The sequence below is a fragment of the Gossypium hirsutum genome, chromosome D13 (genome assembly GCF_007990345.1).
Source record: "Gossypium hirsutum isolate 1008001.06 chromosome D13, Gossypium_hirsutum_v2.1, whole genome shotgun sequence".
Lineage (NCBI taxonomy): Eukaryota > Viridiplantae > Streptophyta > Magnoliopsida > Malvales > Malvaceae > Gossypium > Gossypium hirsutum.
In genome coordinates this window covers 13,787,307-13,802,956 of record NC_053449.1, presented here as the reverse complement: position 1 = coordinate 13,802,956, position 15,650 = coordinate 13,787,307, and the positions used below count along the sequence as shown (strand labels likewise).

General features: G+C 34.2%; 1 protein-coding gene across 2 annotated transcripts; it reads left to right on the top strand.

Annotated features, from left to right (window-relative positions):
• The first annotated feature begins 12,894 nt into the window (after window positions 1–12,894).
• Window positions 12,895–14,918, top strand: LOC107918599 (myb family transcription factor PHL8). 2 transcript variants are annotated; one of them, XM_016848192.2, is made up of 6 exons: window positions 12,895–13,346; window positions 13,473–13,549; window positions 13,647–13,683; window positions 13,783–13,858; window positions 13,952–14,021; window positions 14,129–14,918. In XM_016848192.2, exons 1-6 carry the CDS (start codon window positions 13,142–13,144, stop codon window positions 14,732–14,734), a joined length of 1,071 nt encoding a protein of 356 aa, XP_016703681.1. In that variant the 5' UTR covers window positions 12,895–13,141; the 3' UTR covers window positions 14,735–14,918. The 2 variants fall into 2 exon arrangements, with proteins under 2 accessions (XP_016703681.1, XP_016703682.1); XM_016848193.2 differs by having other exon boundaries at window positions 12,931–13,346; window positions 13,955–14,021.
• The last annotated feature ends 732 nt before the right edge of the window (window positions 14,919–15,650 follow it).

Genomic DNA, 15,650 nt, shown 5'->3' with positions numbered 1-15,650 from the left:
TCAATTTATCGTTTTTAAACATTTTAAGAAGGAAACGTGCAATATAAATTTAAAAACATTACTTACAAAAAGTATATATGTAAACAATTTTCAGCGGACTTAATAATAATTTAGAAAACATAATATTTTATATTATTTAAAAATGGGTAAACATTTTAAATTCTAAAACTAGTGACTAATATGTTTAAAAATTCATCGTTTATGCATTCACAATAGTTATTGTACCAAAATTATAAATAACCAAAAACAATACAAAGTCCAATGTCCAAAAATAAACCCAAAGAGTTTATAAAGTACTTTATTAAAATTCACAAATTAATCCAAAACAACATCAATAAAAATTCCAAATAGAAAAAATTCACTCTGATAGAGGGTATGAGAAAATTAATTAAACACAACAAATAATTCAGGGATTTTATCACATAAGAATATAAACAACCTCCTCACACTTAATATGTACATTATCCTCAATGTACAAACAGATATAAGCATAAAAGAAGCACAATATCAAAAGAGAAGGGGAGAACTTAAACTGCCCTGAATTTGGATGAAATTGCCAGAATAGTGAAAACTGAAATTATGAGAAATCTAAATGTAGTGCATATTTCTGAGCAAACTAATAAGAAGATAAACACAAATAAATAAGAAGAGAAAGATATTACAAACTCGAGTAATAACAACCATCAAAATAATAAAAATAACAACATAGTTCAAAATACAAATAAAATTAAAAAGTCTCACAAATAAAAAAAATAAAAACAAAAATAAAAGTTCAACCAAAAATAAAAATTATAATAAATAAACAGAAAAAGAAATCATGTCATGGATCGGCATCGTACGGAGTGTCGGGATCGTAAGGCGCATGATCGGGTGGAGAGTTATGGAAATGCTGACAAACCCTCTACAAATACACCTTAATGGTATCGAGCCTTGCTGACTGTTGTTGTTGAGTACAATAAATATCGTCGAGTGTGATCGAATACATAGGTGCAACAGTAGAGGGAGGTAGAGGAGTGGGAATAGATTACGGTGGTGCTGGTGGTGGGGGATAATTGTCAAGGTGCTCATCATCCTCATGCTGTTGAGTCGCTCGTAGCAACACATACTGATCACTAAAAGGCCCAAGCTGACGAGCGATCATCCTCATGTGTTTCATAATATCCAAACCTTGTGGTGTCATATCCCAACCAAAGTAAGAGTACCAATTTGCTTAAGTGTCTTGAGGAGGCCGAAGTGACGAGCCAAGCGTGTGACATATGGGCCCATACAAAGAGGTCATCTTCGTGATCGCTCACTCTAGTTACAATAACATTGGGCTACGAAGTGGGCTAAATTAATCGGATGTTGCCTGCGCATGCTCCATAAGAAGTAGGCATCTAAAGTTCCCACAAGGGTCGTACTCTCATTCCATCGAGTCAAGGTATGAGCTAGGATAGCGTGAATGTATCACAAGGTTGGAGGAATGCACTGAGCTTTGGACTGACTCTAGTTATATGGAATGACAGCTTCAATGATCTCCAACCATCAGAGAGAGGCCAAATAATGGATGTGTCGTGAGAGGGAGGAGAGCTCGGTCATTGCTAATAAATCATCAGAGTATAGGCCAAGGGCGACACCAAAACCCGCAATACTGAAATGCTGAGTGATACATCTGGGGCGAAATGATATAGCTCGAGGCTCAGCCCCCGACAAAAGCACTAGTTGTAGAAAAAATGTTAAGTAAAACTCCAATGTAAGCTCAGCATATGTCAGCTCCACGATCGCGAAGAATTGCTCCCATATAGTCGCGTTTAGTAAAGTATGAACCAATACAAATAGACCCACAGTTTGAAGGGTGACTTAATCAATGCATCGACCCAAACCCGGTGCTCTATCTTTCAGGTGTTAATACCTTTCCTCATGGGGTGGATGGTAAAAGGTGAGGTATCGGTGGTGAGTGGTCACAGTCCAATAAAATATAATATCTAAATATCAGCACAATATTCACAGTCTAATAAACCGCACAACGAATACCAAATCCAAGCTAAAATGTAAACCAAAAGACTGAACAACGAATCTAATATTAATGTAAGCAATACATAACATGATACAAACAATAGTAACACAATAAGAATAAAAATAAAATAAAGCCTAATAAATAATAACTAAATATAATAATAAAAATAATAATTAAATAATTAAATATAATAAAAATAAATAATAAATAAGAAAAAGAAAAAGGTAATGGACCAAGCGGTGGGGTTTTGGGTAGTCGTCGGCGGAGGTGGAGGGTGGTGGGTAAGGTGAATGGCTGGTGAGAACAAAGACAGAAATGGGGTTATGGTCGGCACAAGAAATGAACAGCGACGGTGAAATGAGATGGGGGAGAAGACCAGTGGATGAACGGAAAAGGAGTGGAGGAGAACACATTGAAATGGATGTTGAACAGCGGTGCGAAAAGAACTATGGTTAATCAGAGGTAGTGTCAAGGCTGGGGTGATCAGTGATGAGAAAGGGGAGAAGATAGGGACGACTAGTGGCGGGGTCAAACGAAGATCGACGGCGTCGGGGTTTTGAGGAGATCGGGGGTAGCGATGGCTGGGGTTGGACGAAAAAGACAAAAGTTAAAAAAAAGATTCAAAACCCTAGTTTATAAATGACATGGGCATGTAGTTGGCCCGTGTTGGGCCACACGGCCATGTCTGGAGACCGTGTAATGGATATATGTGAAATCGATTTTTAAATTGAGGCTCAAAATTAGAAGTTTGGCTATTTTGAATTTTGAGACTAAATTAAATAAAATGTAAAATTTTAGGGGTATAAAAATGAGATTATATAGGTTTCATTCACTTTATGCATTGTCGTAATATAGCTTTTAGCAGTTAGTTATGTAGACTCCTTTTGCATGCTCATAGTTAGGAATTGTTCAATCGCCTCCTATTTCATTTAGGTCTTTTAAAATTTTCAAAATTTTAAATTAATAAAGGTAAATTTACACTTTTGGCCCCTCTAAAAATGATAAAATTTTGATTTAATCTTTTAAAAATTATAAAGATATAGGCTATTAAAATCATGAAACTGTATTTTTACTATTGTAAAAATTACAATTTAACTTCGGCTCCCCTAAAAAAGTATTCTGGCTTCGCCCCTCGGCAATTACATGCCTTGAAACCTTCGATTAATTTCTCACTAGTTTTATCCCCACACACCAATACCAACATCAACTAATGACAGCCATCAGCTATCATGTATGTTGTGTATAAACACGCATTAATATTAGTGAAGAAGTTGAGTTGATTAATCAAGAAAAGAAACCATACTCATTCTGTCAATTTCTTTTGTTCTCTTGTTGTTTTATATGTTCTTTTCTTCTACTCATTCTTGTTTCTTCTCTTTTCTTATCCAAATTTACCTCTATTGATGTTTACTTTCCTAAATTGATTATTGATTGTATATTCTAAGAGGCAGTACTCGGTGTTGGATGTTCCATTCCATCAAATATGACTTTGGCTGAATTATTTGAAGGAATATTACTGCATGCTTTTACTTTGTCTCTGTCTGTAGGGTCTTGGACAAAGATGTTATGCCTTGCATATTTTTATAATTGGGCTTCATTAAGTGAAGCCACTTCCACATTTACTGTCCTACTGTTAAGAAAGCAATCATTTGTAAGCCCTGTACTGTGCTACATTATCGTATATGCAATGCTGCAATATGAACCCAGGATTTTGCATTATTAATTAATCATGTATTTATCCAGACAGTGAAATTTATATATTTAACTTCACCTCACTATATAACTAGCCTTTTGCTTTTCTTTTTAGAGAAAGAAAAATTATAAATTATCATTGAGCTGAACTTGAAATTTAACTCAATTGGTTCATTTTGTTATTATTAATCAACATGACATTTAACATGTAACCTCCCAAACCCGGCCTAGACGTTATGGCTAGATTGAGAAGGCTACATTAGTCACCGAAATTGCAAAGCTAACTTACGTTACTTTTTAAGATTTTAAATAAACTCATTTTACAGAAAACCGTAGTTGTACTTTGAATTAACTTAAAAGAATTCATTCATTAGGTCGTGTATGCTTAGGATTCATTTTATTGGTGACATTATTGTTTTAGAAAACTGTTTGCTTATCGCTCTTCTTTACAAAAAAACTCGAAGTTAAACTAATACAGCGGAAAAACCATTTTTCAAGTCATTTTGGAAAATTAGTTGCCTTATCGATTTGTTTTTCAAAAACAGTTCCTTTGCAATGTAGTAGAAACTAGGGAACAAAATCAAATTTTACTTAAGCTCGATATCATGCATTATCCGGTTATTATGCTTGAGTAATCCATGCATGCAAAAATCCCCAAAAGAAAAGTTATCAAGCCACAGGCCAGAAATAATTAAAAATTACGAGCCAAAACCAATAAAGACTTAATAATACTTAATTAAATAATAATAATAATCTGAGGTCCAAGTTGATTCTCCGAATGCCAAGTCCGGTCCTAATGTTGAGGTTTATCTAAAAAGTTAAACACTATTGGGGGGTGAGCTTATGAAAAGCTCAGTATGAGTCGAATAATTATTTAAACGGAAAAAAACATCAAATATAGTGAAACATATTAGCATTAATAGAAGAAAACAGAACCGTCATAGGAACTTCATGTCATTGCATAACCATTATCAAATTGATGTCCAATGGTGTATGAGCATAGGTCATCATTCATTCAAGTAACAATCATTAATTTAGATACCATTCAATACAACAAAAAATAATGAGTAGCATAAATCAATAACACTTGAATATGTCATGCATATGATGCAATGCAAAAAGGTTCCTACCCATATCATCTGCTACACACCATGAGTTCCCCAGAACTCGTCTGCCAAACTCCAAAATAGTATGAGCTTAGCTCGATGTGGTAAAACCACCGAATAATCAATGCTGTAGAAAATCTATCGGATATCAAATAATGCGATACAATCACCAATAACATATAATATGCGATAAAATTACCATTCCCCTAGGTACTCCAGGTGCAGCGCATTGACTACAAATAATGCAGAATTAATATGCTGCAGGTAGTCTACGGAACTCTTCTGTCAACCACAAAATCTCAACCCAATGCATATGCAATATGTCACACAATCTCATACATAATCATATCTCAATACTTTTCACATTCATTTGACATCCTCAGCATGTCCTTAATAATCACATACTTTTAGTAAATAGAAATAGTGTTTCGATCTTTCAAATTACCATTGTGTTGGTATCAATCAATATCGTTCAATTTCACATACTTTACGGGTTTTTATTGTGCATAAATAGTACCCTTTTCAGTACACAATATAACAAATATATCATGCTTTTAAATCATACATAAGCTTAATATCTCAATACATTATATCATTCAATCAAACATTCTCATATCTCATAACTCAAATATTCAATTACAAACTCAATCAAACATTCATACTATCGAACTAGCAATTTTGCCAACATGTCAATCTTTTAAGGCTCGAAACATACCTGGTTCAGCCACTCACAAAATCAATAATTTGGCTATTAGGCCAATCTAATCAGTTAGCTAATTTATCAAATATAACATGATATTTAACATTTTCAAACAATTTTATGAGTTTAAGACCCACACCTTATTTTTCGCTTCCTCCTAGCACACTAGCGAATATTCCAATTTTCCTTAATAATTCCTTAGGCGAACCTAAACCAAAATTAAATATAAATACAATAAATTTACCATTAAACCATCCCCCAAACACCCACTTATGAGTTCAAACCAATCGTTGGAATTATAACTATTTTACAAATCCAAACTAGTTAGATTCTTTACACTGTATCGATACAAACCGTACGTATAATCGTTCTTCGCCTTTACGGATGATTTGGGGTGTTTGGGTCTAAACCAAAATTAAATATAAATACAATAAATTTACCATTAAACCAGCCCCCAAACACCCACTTATGAGTTCAAACCAATCGTTAGAATTATAACTATTTTACAAATCCAAACTAGTTAGATTCTTTACACTGTATCGATGCAAACCGTACGTATAATCGTTCTTCGCCTTTACGGATGATTTGGGGTGTTTGGGTTAGCACCTAATTCAATAATATAATGAAAAATAAGTATCTAATTAATGATTAAACTCCTTCATTTAATCAATTCATAACCTTTACCCAACAACTATGTCGAAATAACAAACTAGTTACCCTTTATTGCACTTACACTTCACGATTTGTGGAATCTGAATGGCCAATTGATCAAGAACATTTTTCCCTAAATTAAATGGGTTTAAAAGATGATTAGTAGGGTTCAATAACTTAAATTAATTCTGGAAAAATATAGGCAAGAACCAAGAAACAAAACAACCCTCCTTTTTTGTACATAGGCGCACGCACCACCACTCATGGTGGCCAAAATTTGGGCTGAATTTTAAAACGGTTTGAGACCTCATTAAATTATTGAAAAATACCTTTGAAATTATTTTAAATCCCCAAATTTCAGATCTGGAAATTTAGGTTTTTAATGGACAAGATTAATTAAGAAATTGAAAAGAGAAGAGACATTACTAAGCTAGTTGAGAGAAACGACAATGACACTTTCTTGGCAATGTTCCGGATCGATCTTGGAGTTCAAGGTTTCATATTTGGGAAAAATTTAATGAGGAAAAATGACAGTAATATGGTGGAGAATATGTTAACAAATCTTGCTGCAAAAAGAAAAAGAAAAGAAAGAGATTGTAAAACTAAGTGTAGGCGACGACAACAATAGAGGAAAGGAAAAAAATTAAAATCAAAGAGAAGAAGAGGAGGAGATGAACGACTAGGGCAATGAGGAGGAGGATTAAAGGCTGATTATTAGTTAAAAATTAATATTTATACCTAGGCTAACTAGGCTTGGATGACCCACACATTAAAACAAGAGGTTTTGTCAAAAAAATTAAATTATTTGCATGGGAATGGAATTGAAGTTAGGATCTCAAGGATAAATTCACTAATGTTTAACCATCAAACCAATAACCATTCTTGATATGATTTTAAATATTTATTTTAAAAAAAACAAGGCATGTCACATACTAGGGTTTAAGGTAAAATTTGCAAAATAATAAAAAAGATGCGAGATAAGGGATTTAAACTTGGGTTTCAAGAAACGTTACACTAACACTTAACCAACAAACCAATACCTTATTTATTTCCTAAAAATGCATAGATAATTTAAAAAATTAAGGCATGATCACTTTCTCTCGATTCACAAACTCGATTCTACTAACCTCCGATTTTTGGGATGTTACAATTCTCCCCTCCTTAAGGAAATTTCATCCTTGAATTTTTTTTGGTAACAAAATCTGTTAGCCCTTTTTCTTGAAACCAGGCCACCAAGCTTTCGCTGCGCAACTCTGATTCCAACACAATTCCAGACAATGCGTCTCCTTAAATTCCCAACATATATTTTGCATATCTAATTAAGGAAACGTTACTAATAGATTCCTCTACCCCCAATTTCCAATTTTAACAAAAACTCTACTAGATGACGCTGACCATAATATCTACAAATCGAAACCTTAGTTGATCTAACAGTTTCTCCAATAATAACTATTACAACCTTTCGTTGAGGTCTGGATCCTCTGATCCATTTTAAAGGTCACGGATTTGGTCCAGTGGAAGTAGACTCTTCTTTTCTGAACTTTATTTTTTTTCCTTTCTTTTGCACTCTAAGCGTTTAGTCTCTCCATTCGTATTAGTCCTTTCAACCATAATCTTGAAAACATTTTCTAAAACTCCTAATATCGCTTGGGACAGGCAATGCATCATTCCCAGCCTCTTAGTTTTCGCCTTTAGAAGTAGGCGCAATCACGATGTCAGTCTTCTTAGGGTTAGGCACAATTCCTTGAGAAGCAAATGACTCAAATTGGGTAGCTCGACACTGAGCTCCATAGTTCCTCATTCTACAGTTGTTAATTATGTATCCTATGGTCTTAAATTTGATCTACAGTTTCAGAAAAAATAATAACTAGCTAACTTCAGTCAATTTTCAGTTTCCTATCTTACAATTTCAAAGAAAAATTAAATACCAACTATTTCAGTTCTATGTCTACACTAATACACCTCAAGTGTTTACCTATAACTTAACAACATCTTTTCTATGACAACCAGCATTGGAGTCTCGGACCTGATTTTCTTTGTAGAATATCATTTTCAAAATTCTCTGTGGTTTGTTTTCCCCAAATTTCTAACTTACTTAAGTAGATTTAAAAACTCAATCTGAGGTTTTGAACCAAGGCTCTGATACCACTAAATGTAACCTCTCAAACCCTACTTAGACGTTATGGCTAGATTGAAAAGGCTACATTAGCCACCGAAATAGCTAAGCTAACTTATGTTACTTTTTAAGACTTTAAATAAACTCATTTTAGAGAAAATCGTAGTTGTACTTTAAGTTAGCTTAAAAGCATTCATTCATTAGTCATGTATGCTTAGGATTCATTTTACTGTTGACAGTGTTGTTTTAGAAAAACCATTTGCTTGTCGCTCTTCTTTAAAAAAACTCGAAGTTAAACTAATACAACAGAAAAACCATTTTTCAAGTCATTTTGGAAAATTAGTTGCCTTATCGATTTGTTTTTCAAAAACAATTCCTTTGCAATATAGTGGAAACTAGGGAACAAAATCAAATTTTACTTAAGCCCAATATCATGCATTATCCGGTTATTATGCTTGAGTAATCCATGCATGCAAAAATCCCCAAAAGAAAAGTTATCAAGCCACAGACCAGAAATAATTAAAAATTACGAGCCAAAACCAATAAATACTTAATAATACTTAATTAAATAATAATCTGAGATCCAAGTTGATTCTCCGAATGCCAAGTCCGGTCCTAATGTTAAGGTTTACCTAAAAAGTTAAACACTATTGGGGGTGAGCTTTTGAAAAGCTCAATGTGAGTCGAATAATTATTTAAACGGGAAAAAACATCAAATATAGTGAAACATATTAGCATTAATAGAAGAAAATAGAACCATCATAGAAACTTCATGTCATTGCATAGTCATTATCAAATTGATGTCAAACGGTGTATGAGCATAGATCATCATTCATTCGAGTAACAATCATTAATTTTGATACCATTCAATACAACAAAAAATAATGCGTAGCATAAATGATGCAATGCAAAAAGGTTCCTTCCCATATCATCTGCTACACACCACGAGTTCCCCAGAACTCGTCTGCCAAACTCCAAAATAGTATGAGCATAGCTCGATGTGGTAAAACCACCGAATAATCAATGACGCAGAAAATCTGTCGGATATCAAATAGTGCAATATAATCGCCAATAACATATAATAAGCGATAAAATTGCCATTCCCCTCGGTACTCCAGGTGCAGCGCACTGACTATAAATAATGCGGACTTAATATGCTGCCAGTACTCCACGGAACTCCTCCGTCAACCACAAAATCTCAACCCAATGCATATGCAATATGTCACACAATCTCATTCATAATCATATCTCAATATTTTTCACATTTATTTGACATGCTCGGCATGTCCTCAATAATCACTTACTTTCAGTAAATAGAAATAGTGTTCCGATCTTTCAAATTACCATTGTGTTGGTATCAATCAATATCGTTCAATTTTACATACTTTACAGATTTTTATTGTGCATAAATAGCACCCTTTTTTGTACAGAATATAACAAATATCTCATGCATTTAAATCATACATAAGCTTAATATCTCGACACATTATATCATTCAGTCAAACATTCTCATATCTCATAACTCAAATATTCAATTACAAACTCAATCAAACATTCATACTATCGAACTAGCAATTTTGCCAACATGGTAATCTTTTAAGGCTCGAAACATATCTGGTTCGGCCACTCACAAAATCAATAATTTGGCTATTAGGCCAATCTAATCTGTTAGCTAATTTATCAAATATAACATGATATTTAACATTTTCAAACAATTTTATGAGTTTAAGACCCACACCTTATTTTTCGCTTCCTCTTAGCACACTAGCGAATCTTCCAACTTTTCTTAATAATTCCTTAAACGAACCTAAACCAAAATTCAATATAAATAAAATAAATTTACCATTAAACCAGCCCTCAAACACCCACTTATGAGTTCAAACCAATCGTTGGAATTATAACTATTTTACGAATCCAAACTAGTTAGATTTTTTACACTGTATCAATGCAAACCGTACGTACAATCGTTCTTCGTCTTTACGGATGATTTGGGGCGTTTGGGTTAGTACCTAATTCAATAATATACTGGAAAATCAGTAGCTAATTAATGATTAAACTCCTTCATTTAATCAATTCATAACCTTTATCCAACAACTATGTCGAAATAACAAACTAGTTACCCTTTATTGCACTTACACTTCATGATTTGTGGAATCCGAATGGCCAATTGATCAAGAACATTTTTCCCTAACTTAAATGGGTTTAAAAGTTGATTAGAAGGGTTCAAGAACTCAAATTAATGCTGGAAAAATATAGGCAAGAACCAAGAAACAAAACAGCCCCCTTTCTTGCACATAGGCGCACGCACCACCACCCATGGTGGCCAAAATTTGGGCTAAATTTTAAAACGGTTTGAGATCTTATTAAATTCTGGAAAAATACATTTGAAATCATTTAAAATCTCCCAAATTCCAGATATATAAATTTAGGCTTTTAATGGACAAGATTAATTAAGAAATTGAAAAGAGAAGAGGCCTTACCCAAGCTAGTCGAGAGAAATGGCACTTTCTTGGCAATGTTCGGGATCGATCTTAGAGTTTAAGATTTCAGATTTGGGGCTGATTTTAATGAGGAAAAATGACAGCAATATGGTGGAGAATATGTTAAAAAATCTTGTGGCAAAAAGAAAAAGAAAGAGATGGTAAAACTAGGGATTTGAACTTGGGTTTTAATAAATGTTACACTAACACTTAACCAACAAATCAATACCTCATTTATTTCCTAAAAATGCATAGATAATTTAAAATTTTAAGGCATGATTACCCTCTCTCGATTCACAAACCCGATTCTGCTAACCCCTGATTTTTGGGATATTACATAACAAGTATAAGCATTCGAATCTGGTATCTGCAATACTTATTTTTATCTCGCTTGAAGGGTACAACATGGTTTCTAGAGGCAGGTCTTTATCAAACTTGTGTATCTTTCACCCACTGATGCTAATGCTGGAAAAACATTCAACTGTCATTTGAACATGAGTTGTTTCATGCGTTTTTTTTTTTCTTACAGTAAAAAAGACCAGATGATAAGGATAATTTAAAGTTTAATTTGTGACATATTGCTAACATCATTTTCACAACTGTGGGACTGTGCCTTGACATAATATTACATCTGAAGAAATTTTCCATTATTCTTTAGTTGGATGTTGACTAGTTCCTTTTGTTTCTCTTCTTTTTCTAGATTCCTTATGTCATATTCTTCTCATTTTCTTCCTTTCCTTGCCTTTAAATTTATGAGATCTATTTAATGGGGTCCCTTAAAAAACAATAATTCATGAGTCACCTTTGTGAAATTGTATGACTTTTGATTCACTAGACCTTCTACATGTTATGGAATATATTAAAGCAAGAAAGGAGGTTCAAGTACATCAACTAGTTAAAGAGAAAGGTGCTTCAATAACTCTACCTTCTTTACTTGTTTTTCAAACATTCGGGCCACACGCATCATAAAAACTTGTCCATAATTTTTATTCCTCTTTTCTTTCTTTTGAACATGAACTATGAGCTTGCCACTGAGAAATATAGTTTCACAGGTGTGAAATTGGACCCACCACTTGCTGGTTCACCATGTTTATCTCATCGTTAAATCTTCTTTTTTTTGTTGTTGTTGCACAGAGTAATGATATTGACAATCTAATCAGTGGACCTTCCACTCTATGCTCACTAAATTGTATCCAACTAACAGTTTATAAACTTTCTTAGTGAGTCAACTTCTTGGGATCTTGCATTTGTTAAAGGCACCTTGATGAAAACCAACCTTAGACATAGTAAAATAACACTTGATTAGCATCTGATCTTCCTTTTTGCCTTTGAATAATGGAAAACAGGTTATTGATTTAGCAGACCAACTGAATGTATGGCACTGAGATGGCAAATACTTTGAAGTTCAATGATTGGGTTTTGATTCCTTTAATTTAGTCCCCCAAGAAAACTGTAGATTAACCTGCTTGGATGGTATTGGAAGATATTTTAAGGTAAAAACTCAAAGTTACAAATGGAGTCCTATATCAACCTATTGGATCCAATGAAAGTAAGAATGAAAAAAACAAATGACCTGCTGAGATTCCCCTCTAATGGGATAAGCTTACAAAATTGGTGTTCCCTTCTGGTTCAATTTCCAGGGAAGAATTTATAGCATGGGGGGGGGGGGTTGTTTGCATACCTCAGTTGTGTTTGTGGTACCTGTAAGATGGCCTGTTTTGATTCACCTTTTTTAGAGTTTTTCTTCCCCCTCTATAAGAGAAAAGAAAGGGTCAGTGGGGTCCAAAATCTAATATTAGATTCTTTGATTCATTCATCTACTGGTTTAAAGTATTCATTATAACCTTTTCTGTCAAATGTAATTTTCTCATTTCTTTTTTTTTTATTTGAAAGCTTCTCATAGTGTTAGGAAAGTTGCATCCATTATTCATCATGGTGGGGCTAACCTAACTCATCAAGGGAATCAACCAGGGAAAAGAATAAAAAAATTGTGTTGTATGAAGAAGGGGTAAAACATAAAAATAAAATAAAAACAAAATAAATAATAATGCTTTTCTTTTCTCTTCTTTCGAGACTCGAATTTAATTGTGCACCACTCACTTTTATGATCTACTCAAAATAAATAAATACGAAAATTTATCAAATATTCATCTAATATTTACTTATCTAAGCATCGAGAGAGTCTCAAAGCAAAACCTTGTGCCCTCTAAGATAGGCACAAGACAAATAAAAAGGGAAGTTAGTATGAAATGAGGGAAAGGAAAGAGGCACAGCTAATGGCATATATTCCCTCCCCAATACAGCCCCACCAATGTTTCCAGATATGGAGTGAGATCATAGGACAGCCCAACAACTCCAAAATTTATAAAAGAGAAACTCCATCTGCCGCATATTGAAAGCATGGTTTCTACTAAAAAAGGATCAAAAACCACGTATGAAATTCAGTTTCCTGCCTGCCTCTCTTACATAAACTTGGTTCTTCAAAATACTCAAAATCAAAGAATGAATTTGGTTCTCTCTACTGATGCAAAGCCTAGGCTAAAGTGGACACCTGAACTTCATCAAAGATTTGTTGATGCAGTCAATCAACTTGGAGGGCCAGACAGTTAAGTAACACACTTTTTAGATATAACCTTAATCATATTATCATCTTATCTAATCATATTGTTATTTGTAAGAATATAATTTGTTGATTTTTTTTTTGTGTGTGTGTGTTTATTTCTGGGACCAGAAGCAACACCAAAGAGTGTGATGAGGGTCATGGGGATTCCTGGACTCACTTTGTATCATCTTAAAAGCCATTTACAGGCAATTTTCTCTTTCATTATATAATCATATCAGCACTCTTTTTTATCTAAATCCATTAGGGAACGAAAACAAGCTTTTCACTGTATTTTACTTGCAGAAATACAGGCTGGGGAAAAGCCTTGGGAATAATACAGGTGGGATCAAGAATTCATTGCTTGTTATATATATTGTATATTCATATATTGAGTTTTACAACAGTATAAAAAAAATTTCCCTTTCATTCTTGGGGACAGATTACAAAGAGATGCAGAGCAGTAATGGGAATTTCATTAGGGACACAAGTGATGGAATTCACGGGCATATGAATGAGTAATAGTTATAAATTTGGATTCTAATTTCTGTCTTTTAGTAAACTTTTTTATGGAAATTTTAATAAAACAGTCTAATTATTGTGTTCATCAGAAGCTTGCAGATCCCTCAGGCTCTCCAAATGCAGATGGAAGTACAACAGAAGCTTCATGAACAGATTGAGGTATATAATATATATATCTCCTATTTATACCAATTTCAGTTTAAATAGATGGTTTTCTGCTGATGATGCATCAATGCATATCAATCAAGCTACTTTTCCATTTTCAGGTCCAGAGACATTTACAGCTAAGAATTGAAGCTCAAGGAAAGTACTTGCAAACAGTATTAAAGAAAGCACAAGAAACACTGGCTGGATATAGCTCCTCTTCTGCTGGTGCAGAACTTGCTAGAGCTGAACTCTCTCAACTGGTCTCAATGGTTAACACTGGCTGCACAAGTTCTTCGTTTTCGGAACTAACCGAAGTAGGAGGTTCAAGCATAATAGAAAGAAAACCAATGAGGGGTACTATATGTTCCATGGGGAGCTCACTGACATCTTCAGAAAGCTCAGGGCGAAATGACAAGGCACCTCTGGAAAATGGGAATATTTGTACCCAGAATGTTGAACTTTCCTTAATGGATATTCAACCAGAAAAAAAGCCTTTAATTAGTTGTGCAAGCAATCAAGCTAACGGAAAGAAAAGAAGTGTGAGTAAGGTTTCTGATGGTGTATGTGTTGAACAACCACTAGCTAAAAGGTTAGAGCTTCCTGAAGAAGAAACTGGTGGTTGTTTAAGAAAGTCCGGATTCTTGGAATTATTTGATCTCAACAGCCAATGCCACAATGACATCGAATCGGGTCCAAAAGCAATAGACTTGAACTGCAGGGAATAGATCAGCTCAATGGGCATGGTTTGGAACTTTTTAATGCGTGGTTGTTAGTAATATAGTCTAAGCAGCGAATTTGGTTATATTTAGAACCAATCTTCTGTGCATAAACCATGAATATTGTTATCTGTATTGAACTTCAAGAACTTTTTAAAAGACTATTGATATCAAAGGAAGGCATGATGTTATATATTGTAGAGACAACCCGTCCTTTATTCTCTCTTGTAACTCCGAAAACTAACTGCTACATAAAATTCCCTATAATGTTTCGTTGAAGTTGCTTCGGAAACTTAAATTTCTGGTGATCGAGTCAATCACCAAGTTTCCTGAATCTTAAGTAAACTTGTATAGTTCATCTGCATCTCAATGCTTGTGGAATCTTTATGTTGTCCTTCAAAGCCTCAAGGTAAGGGTGTCTCTTTTAATGGCAGAATTTCCATGTGGAAGCCTTGAACACTCATTATAACAATATTATTAAACCTTCTTCATTGAAGGATAACATCCTTACATGACCTCAGATGTAAATAATGTCACTGCAGCTACCCTGCCTGAGAGATTTTCGAGGTGGATCATCTTGGGGCTTCTCATTGATTCGAACTGATGACTTTACATAGACTTCGTATCAACATATGGTGTTAGGAACTGTAAGAGGGCACCAGGTGGTTCCCCAGCTATCAACGGGGCATTTTACAGCAGAGCTAACGAGGATTTTGTCAGCTAGGCAGGCTGGGATTAAATGTTTGTTAAAGATGCTTATACATGGGAGGGATCAAAATCTTCACCCCTGAACCAACACCATGGCGCTCCTGTTGAATTTGGCCTTCTTGAAGCTGGAATTCTACATTACAATGGCTTCGGTTTATAACACATTAAGAGAACAAAGACTGATTGAAGTATATTTTATATATGGGGCATAAGACAC

Excerpts from the sequence above, each read along its gene's own strand:
- LOC107918599 (XM_016848192.2), top strand. The coding sequence starts at position 13,142 with ATGGTTTCTACTAAAAAAGGATCAAAAACCACGTATGAAATTCAGTTT. Across the intron at positions 13,347-13,472 it reads TCAACTTGGAGGGCCAGACA|AAGCAACACCAAAGAGTGTG; the intron begins GTTAAGTAACAC and ends TTCTGGGACCAG. Across the intron at positions 13,550-13,646 it reads ATCTTAAAAGCCATTTACAG|AAATACAGGCTGGGGAAAAG; the intron begins GCAATTTTCTCT and ends TTTTACTTGCAG.